The 9,420-nt window shown below is 43.4% G+C and overlaps 1 protein-coding gene across 1 annotated transcript in view; it reads left to right on the top strand.

Moving 5' to 3' along the window:
* Positions 1-7,398, top strand: part of LOC109830223 — an 11,159-nt gene extending 3,761 nt beyond the window's left edge. Inside the window, exon 3 of the mRNA XM_020397428.1 lies at positions 6,959-7,398. Coding sequence (XP_020253017.1) covers positions 6,959-7,153 — 195 coding nt within the window. The 3' untranslated portion in view covers positions 7,154-7,398. The remainder of the gene's footprint in view (positions 1-6,958) is intronic.

Here is a 9,420-nt window from a genome sequence, read left to right on the forward strand (position 1 = left end):
GGGCTCGGCCAAAGCCGAGCCACCTATGGGTGGCTCGGCCCAGTGCCGGCCACCCATAGGTGGCCGACCCAGATCTGTGCGCGGGCACAGTTCAGAGAGCCTATAAATAGGCTCCCCTTTGTTCATTTGAAAAGGTTGGAACTTTGAGAGCCGAAACTCTGCCGAATTGAAGATTGAACTCAGAGTTTTGAAGACTTGAAGACTTGAAGATTTAGATCTGATTCTCGGCGAGCGTCCACGTCACAAAAGGCAGGAGTTCGATAGAGATGAGCGACGTACAGGATGCGTTAAATGCTCAGAATTTGGAAGAGACCATCATGGTCCACGAGAGGCCACCTAAATATGAAGAGGCGGTATGGGAGAAAATGAATAGGAACGCTTGTGGGGTGATCAGGTCCTGTTTGGAACAGGAGCTGAAGTATGATGTGATTGGGGTGACGTCTGCGATGAAGATGTGGGAAATTCTCAACAATAAGTACCTTACGAAGAGTGTTGAGAACCGATTGCACTTGCTGCGTAGGTTATTCAGATTCCAGATGTCCAGAGGCACCTCGCTTGCGGCTCATGTGAACAACTATACGAAGTTGTTGTCGGACTTGGCGAATGTTGATGAGAAGATATCGGATGAGTACAAGGCGATTATTTTGTTGGGCTCCTTACCGGATGAGGAGTATGATACCTTCGTGCTCACTTTGTTGAACGGGAGATCTTCTATCAGCTATAGTGAAGTGACTAACGCATTGACCAACTATGATTTGAGGAGGAAGGACAAGGAGACTTCCCGCGCTAGTACTTCAGGAGAGGCCTTGTCGACGAGAGGTAGAAGCCCATATCCGAAAGGTGGTAATAGAGGAAGGTCAAAGTCTAGAGGCCGCCACCAATTAACAAAGAACCAATGTGCATTCTGCAAGGAGCAGGGACATTGGAAGAGAGACTGCCCGAAGCTCAAAGAGAAGGAGAATAGCAAGAAAAAGGGCCCGAAGGCCAATGAGGTGAACATTGCGAAAGGCGATGATTCCGATGATTCGTGCTTTTCTCTACTGATTACTCCGGAGGTGAACCATGTGGATGCATCAGATTGGATGCTTGATTCCGGCGCTACCTTTCATGTGACCCCTAGGCGAGACTGGTTTGCATCTTTTGAGAAAGTCGACGGGGGCGTTGTTGTCATGGGAAATGATCAATCCTGTGGCGTTTGTGGGATAGGTACCGTACGGATTAGGATGCACGATGGAGTAGTCCGTGAGTTGAAGGAGGTGAGATTTGTTCCTCAACTGAAGAAAAATCTTATCTCAGTTGGAGCTTTGGAGGCGAAGGGATTCAAGGTGACTTTCGAAAACGCTGTAGCGAAGGTTACTAAGGGATCATTGGTGGTGATGAGGGGAGTCCGCAATCGGAATTTGTATTATCTGAAGGGAAGCACCGAGATTGGCCAGGTTGCTTCGGCTATTTCAGAAGCGGACATGAGCAGACTTTGGCACTATAGATTGGGGCACACAGGTGAAAAGTCACTGCAGGCATTGTGCAAGCAGGGGCTATTGAAGGGAGCCAAGAGTGGGAAGATTGAGTTCTGTGAGCACTGTGTTCTTGGCAAGAAGACGAAGGTGAAGTTCGGGACTGCCATTCATCAGACGAGGGGCATCCTGGACTACGTGCACACAGACGTTTGGGGTCCCACCAAGACTGCATCACTTGGTGGTAGACATTGGTTCGTCACTTTTGTAGATGACTATTCTAGGCGTTGTTGGGTGTACACCATGACGAAGAAGAGTGAAGTCCTAGATTTGTTTGTGGAGTGGAAGAAGAGATTGGAACTGCAGACTGGGAGAAAGATCAAGACGTTGCGATCCGACAACGGTGGTGAGTATACTTCTGACCCCTTTCAGCAGCTATGTCGAGACGAGGGCATAGAGAGATACTTCACAGTTAGTCATACACCGCAGCAAAATGGGGTGGCAGAGAGGTTGAATCGGTCTTTACTGGAGAAGATCCGATGCTTATTGTCGCAGAGTGGTTTGGAGAAGATCTTTTGGGCTGAGGCACTTTCTTATGCGAGCCACCTCATTAATAGGCTGCCTTCATCTGCGATTGAGGGGAAAACCCCTATGGAGATGTGGTCGGGAAAGCCAGCACATGACTATGACCAGCTCAAGGTATTCGGGTGCCCTGCATATTATCATGTTAGAACTGATAAGTTGGAACCTCGAGCTAGGAAGGCCATATTTGTAGGATTCAAGCGTGGTGTCAAGGGATACAAGCTTTGGGATCCAGTGGATAAGAAGATTGTGCTGAGTAGGGATGTCACATTCGATGAGGCTTCTATCTTGAAGCTTCCCAGCTCTCATCAGGTGGAGAGCAACCCGACAGAGGAGATATTGCAGGTGGTGGAGATCGATGCAGCTCCACATTGTCCAGATGGTACAGTATCCATGCAGGTGCCGACTGAGGTGACGCCAGGCGAGCACGGCGATGACGAGGAGGATACGGGTACAGAAGTGCAGAATCAGGGACCGACGGCTCAGGTTTAGGATTCGATTGCGGTTCGGAGACAGAGGAGAAACATACAGATGCCAGCACGGTATGCCGACACAGTTGCGTATGCACTTCCGGTGGAGAGTATCGATGAGTTAGTGCCTACTACATTCAGAGAGGCCGAACAGAGTTCGGAGGCTGATTCGTGGCAGGGGGGCGTGCGGGCGGAAGGCAATTGGTTGCAAGTAGGTATACACGAAGAAGGAGGGCATTGAAGGCACTCCATTGAGGTTCAAAGCTAGGTTGGTTGCGAAGGGCTATGCACAGGAGGAAGGTATTGACTATAATGAGGTTTTCTCTCCGGTGGTGAAGCACTCTTCGATTCGGATGTATTGACTATAATGAGGTTTTCTCTCCGGTGGTGAAGCATTCTTCGATTCGGATTTTGCTAGCTTTGGTGGCACAGTATGGATTGGAGTTAGATCAGTTGGATGTGAAGACAGCATTTCTTCATGGTGATCTTGATGAAGAAATATATATGACTCAGCCATTGGGATTCCGAGCTGCAGGGAAAGATAAGTTGGTTTGCAAACTGAAGAAATCGCTATACGGTTTGAAGCAGTCTCCTCGACAGTGGTATAGGCGATTTGATGGTTTTATGCTTGGTCATTCGTACACTCGGAGCCAGTTTGATCCTTGCGTATATTTTCGCAAGTTGAAAGGAGGTGCGTACATTTATTTGTTGCTCTATGTCGATACATGTTGGTTGCCTCTATTTCCAGGTCGGCTATAGATGAGTTGAAAGTTCAGCTTTCAAATGAGTTTGAGATGAAGGATTTGGGCGAGGCGAAGCACATTTTAGGGATGGAGATCGGCAGAGACAAGAATAAGGGCAGAATTTGTTTGACATGGATACGAAGCCAGTTAGTGTACTTTTGGGAGCCCATTTGAAGCTTTCAGCTGGTCTTTCACCAAAGTCAGTTGAAGATCGTGAGTTGATGTCGAAGACTCCATATGCGAGTGTGGTAGGGAGCTTGATGTATGCAATGGTATGTCACAGGCGATGAGCATGGTTTCGAGATACATGCACGATCCAGGAGTGGGTCATTGGGATGCCGTGAGATGGATTTTGAGGTACATTCTAGGTACGCTCAATGTTGGTTTGGTTTATGAGCGGGACACTAAAGGTGGGCAGTTATGCATTGGTTATGTTGATTCGGATTATGCCGGGGATTTGGATAAGCGCCGGTCTACGACGGGGTATGTGTTCACTTTGACCCGTGCGCCGGTGTGTTGGAGATGCACCTTACAGTCGACGGTGGCTTTGTCTACGACGGAGGCAGAGTATATGGCAGTTACGGAGGCTGTGAAGGAGGCTATTTGGCTTCGATGACTCTTGGAGGAACTTGGTATATCGTAGAGGTCCGTCACTATTCATTATGATAGCATGAGTGCTATCTATTTGGCGAAGAATCAGGTTTTTCATGCGAGGACGAAGCACATTGATGTTCGTTATCACTTCGTTCGAGATGTTCTTGAAGATGGCGATGTGGAGATTGTCAAGGTCGACACGAAGGATAATCCGGCGGATATGCTCACAAAGGTGGTGTTCGGGATGTTCTTGAAGATGGTGATGTGGAACTTGTGAAGGTTCACACGAAGGATAATCCGGCGAATATGCTCACTAAGGTGGTTCCGAGCAACAAGTTTGATCATTGTCGAAACTTGTTGCATATTCGTGATTGTTGAGGCCGTTGGCGGCCATTTGGTGAACTACGTTCGGCTTGATTCCTTGGGCACGAGGATACGTAGGCAGTCTTTCAGATGCAGCCGAACATTTGATTGCTTTGGTGTCGGCTCAGTTTTGAAAAAACTTCACCGAGGTGGAGAATTGTGAGCGGACGTGGGCCCCCACCCACGTGACAATTCTGTCCGCGTACGAAGAGAACAAAACCGACTCGGTTTCGGTTTTGATGTTCCGCATGAAGCCCACGAACGAAGGCCCACGAATCATTTATATATAACACTTGATTTGTTTGCTTTAGGTTTTTGTGCAAGCTAAGGAGTTTTTTTGGGGTGTTAGGCGGCTGCAGCAAAGAGAGCACAAATTTGTTTTGTCGGGTGACTGCGGGAGAAAAATTTGTGCAGTCTCTTCTTTGTTTTTTTTTGCAGCCTTTTGATGTTCCGCATGAAGCCCACGAACGAAGGCCCACGAATCATTTATATATAACACTTGATTTGTTTGTTTTAGGTTTTCGTGCAAGCTAAGGAGTTTTTTTTGGGTGTTAGGCGGCTGCAGCAAAGAGAGCACGAATTTGTTTTGTCGGGTGACTGCGGGAGAAAAATTTGTGCAGTCTCTTCTTTGTTTTTTTTTGCAGCCTTTTGTAGAGAGATATTGTGAGGGATCTGAGAGTTTATGTGAGGGTTTAGATTGTGAGTGATTGTAAACCCTAGTTGTAATCTCTCCCTCTAATAGTAGATCTCCCCCCTCCTTGTCCCGTGGACATAGGCAATTTGCCGAACCACGTAAAATTGGTTGTACTGCTATTTGGGTGATTTGTAATAGCTTTTTAGGTTCCCTCGACGCGCAGTCCTAGAGCTGATGAGGGGAAGAGCTAATATCCCACTTTGATGGAATATTAGGCTTCAGATTCTTGTTCCCTTTGAGAAACAAGAATTCTTATTGCGACATGACTTTCTTGTTGTGCTGCCGAAGTGCTGCCGAAATTTCCGCTGCGCGCAACATTATGTGTACTTTGGTACCCTAAAAAACTTTGATACCCCATAGTTTTTATTTGACACTTTGATTCCCCAAGGCTTACACCTTTATTAACTTTGACACTCCGAAATTTTTTTCCTGACACTTTGATACCCCCAAAGCTTACGTATTTTTTAACTTTGATGTCCCAAAATTCACAATTTTTTAACTTTGATACACTGAAGTTTACATATTTTTTACTTTTTTTAACTGATACATATTTTTTACTTTGATACCCCAAAGTTTGGGATATCAAAAAGTTGTAAATGTTGGGGTATCAAAGTATCAGAAGAAACCTTTGGGGTATCAAAGATCAAAATGGTGTAAACTTTAAGGCATCAACGTGTCATGGAAAAAAACTTTGGGGTATCAAAGTTCAAAATGGTGTAAATTTCCAGGTACCTAAGTGCAATTAATCCTCTTAAGAACTTATATAATATAAATTCTATTAATAGAAAATTTTATTTATACAATAATCACAAAGATCATGACATATAATGCTTTTCATAATCATTTTTGTATCAATGCATGGTCCTTTTCATTTTTACTAAAAGAACTACGAAAATATTATTAAGATCCAATGATACTCCTCCATAATTGTTCTCAAAGTAGTCTCCTATGATTTTCTCATTTTCTATATCATCAAATATGTCTTTGCTAATTTACATAACTACATAATTTGTCAACCATTCCATTAATTTTTGGATTCGATTGGGGGCACCACGCAAAATTCCATGGGGACACCTTATAAATTCATATGCTTCTTAATAACAAAATTAGAAATTGTCTGGGGGCACGTGCCTCTAAACCCTTATTGCTAGCTTCATCCTTGCTCTCTGCCCCGTGTTAACATTTTTTAACAAAATAGAATTGAGGGGCTATTTGGTTGATAGGAAATAAAGCTGCAACAAACAAATGATGCAGTCAACTTTCTATTTCCATTTGTTTGGTGAGCAACAAGTTAGTTGAAAGGCAAATTGACTTACATTTTCTAGAAAAAGATGCAGCATTTATTGCAGCCAATTAATGTCATGCCGTCAGGTCTGTTGATTCCAACTCAGAAAATGTACATCTTTTTTACAATCACAACTAAACAAATACTTGATTTGCAAATGCAATAAAATATGTAAATCCAACAATTTTTACAATTAATAAAATGTTGGATTTGGATTTGGAATATGTCTTCTGTAATAAATACTCCGGATATCCAAACAATGATTTCAGGCTGATTTCCTGCAACAAATATCACATTCAACATTTGTTAAATCTACTGTTGTAGCATATACCAAACAACCCCATAGAAAAGAAAAAACGCCAATAGTTGGTGACCTGCTCCAATGAACTGGTGATCATAGATGTTTGCTAGAAGATGACATGTATATTTCCATCTGGCATGGAAAATTTCCCTAGTTCTAGATAAGGATGTAACTGTATATATCTAAATCGTATGGTATATTGGCGTTCATTTTATTATGGTTTATTTCTGTTAGATTATTTCTCTACACGTAACTGTTTCTTCTTCCGCGCATTTCTTTGTGTCTCAAGTTACCTTTATGGGCGTATCTCTTGCTTCCGTTAATCGTGTGATTACAATAAACATATACCTAGACTGTTTTAAAGCAGTTTGTGAGATTCCACAGCTTCGGAAAATGATACTTTCGTTCTGACAGGGTAGTTAAAAATATTGCAACTATAACTGGTTCAGACTTTTCACTTTGATGTTTTCAGGTGAGAATGGTAGTTGATGAGGAATCGGTTGGTTTTGGTTTCACGGCAAAGAATGAGTTGATAAATGGGAAGGCAGCTATCATAGGATTTCTACTACTTGTCGATTTTGAACTTTTAACGGGAAAAGGTCTCCTCAAGGGCACTGGTTTCTTGGACTTTATATATTCAGCTTCAAATGCTATAAATTCTTCGTAATGATTCTCAGTTCATGGATGTGCTTATGGGAGAATGTATCATGGCAAAAGGTATATTCTTTTTTTTTCTTTTTTTTTTAACTTGAATCATGTATTTTAACAGTACTTGGAAATGTATACACCAGGAAACTTTTTATTTCATAAGAATTTTCTATACATTCAAAACTTTCAGTGATTTGGTTTGTATTTGAATTTTTCTCAGTGTATATGTACTATAATTCAGAAAAGATAAGTTTTTACAGTTCATTGATGCTAAAAGTTTCGAACATGACAGAATGATGATATCTGCAAGTATTTTCTTGGCTTAGCCTTTAACCCTGCTTCTGTAGGCAATACTTGCATTTGAAGGATGAGATAGATGGTATACTATTATAAGCTGTTATTTGTAACAATCTTTTGTGTTGTCTTGTTGTCGATATCTTTCTCTTATATGTGTTTGGTGCGAGATTGGTTTTTTATTGCTTAATGTTTTGATGTCTTGTTGAACCTTGATCAGTAAATTGTGCTGTTTTCAAAATGCATGATTCATGTAACAATACTTGTGAAGTCTTTGGCTGCCCTTTAGTTTTATTTTTTCTCCACGCTTTTTCTTTCTTTTTTGTTGAATTCAGCCTTCTTAGGATATAATCTCATCCGCTTGATGTGAATTGAGATATGAACTTTTTCATCCAGACACATGCAGAGAAAAGAAAACAGATATTATCAGAACATATATTTAAGGGATTGGAATCCAATAAATAAAATTTCCAGAAAATTTCGAGAAGAGATTATCAAAGCTTCTGTTGATGTCTGAAATCACACAGCCAATAGGGGGAGGTTGTCTGCCGGTGGAGGATGATGGAGAATGATAGGGCCGACTCCCCCTCCGACTTCATGTCTAGCTCTGAGCGTTCGGGGTGGACTGATTGCCTGCACATGCAAGGAACGCAGCAGGGGTACAGGGCGTGTTTCCCCCTGTTGTACCTCCGATGGTCAAGTTAGTGGAGTTTGAGGGAGGTTTTGGGGAGAGTCCATGGGCCATTAAGGTCCATGCAGGGAACATCCTCCTCCTAAAGTTATGTAGAAGTAATTTTTAGGGAAAATTATTTCTAGGTGTTTTCAAGATCAAAGAACCTGAGTCAAAAATGGTCAGCCCCTCCTATGATCAATTGCCTCCTTTATAGGCTGTTGAGGATAGACTAGTTGCTTCATGAGGGGTCTGTAAACGACGGTGGGGGATGAGCTGGAGGCTGATTCAGCAGTTGTCCCTTACGTGTCAGCTGGCGATTGGAGGAGGTGTCATTCGAGATGATCTCGATAAGGCCCCCGAGTTGATTAGACGGTGCATGGCAGAGAATAAGCCGAGGTGCTAAGTCGTCCCCAGCTTTACAGATGACGGTAAGCGACTGGAGGGAAAGTCATTTCGAGTACAGGAGGTGCCTCGATAATGTCCCAGATCTGATGGATAAGGACAAGGGGAAGATAAGCTGGCCAATTTAGCCACTCATTGCTTTACAGATGTCGGTTGGCGACTGGAGAAAAAGTCGTCTGAGCACAGGGGGTGTCTCAATTATGTCCCAGAAGTGACTTGGGAACAGAATGGGCCGTTTTGCATTTAAGACTTGTCAGAGTTGAGATCTTTGATGTGACCGATAAATACTGTGGTGTTGTTCGATGTATATCTCGAAAATAGCTTAGTTGGATCTTATCCTCCCCAGCAGGATCCAGTCAGTTTGTGAGTCGTTCTCATAACTCGTCGATAAGTTAAGTGAGTTGTTGGTTCGGTCAGGCAACTGGGTAAACGTCCGAGCCGACTGCTAGGAGAGTCGCCTCGATTAGGAGTCATGTGGATTCTCGAGGAGTCGTCTTGAAGATGAGGGGTCGACTACTTCCGTGCTTCGTGTCGACTAAGATTGTTTGCTCTCGGCTAGGCTTTTGGGCCGCTGAGTTAGTTTGGATCACGACTCTGTTAGGCCTATGAAGGCAATCTTCCAATACTTTCATCTGTAGATGGTAAATTACAATAACAGATGGCCCCTTTCATTCGAAGCTGACTTTGGTCGGGTCCGAGTGAAATAGGTATGATTCGGCTTCTGATGCCAAGGATCTTTAGCCAGTCAGTCGTGGCTGGAGAGATAGGTTGGATCCCCTTCGAATTAATGTTGCCGATATTGGAAACCGCTACGTGGGGGGAACGAGGCGTCGTGGTCAGAGTGGGCGGCAGTTATGCGGGGCGGTTGATATTCCCAGCGAGTCATTTTTGTTTCTCAAAACGGATCTTTAATCTTC

This window comes from Asparagus officinalis, chromosome 2 (genome assembly GCF_001876935.1).
Source record: "Asparagus officinalis chromosome 2, Aspof.V1, whole genome shotgun sequence".
Lineage (NCBI taxonomy): Eukaryota > Viridiplantae > Streptophyta > Magnoliopsida > Asparagales > Asparagaceae > Asparagus > Asparagus officinalis.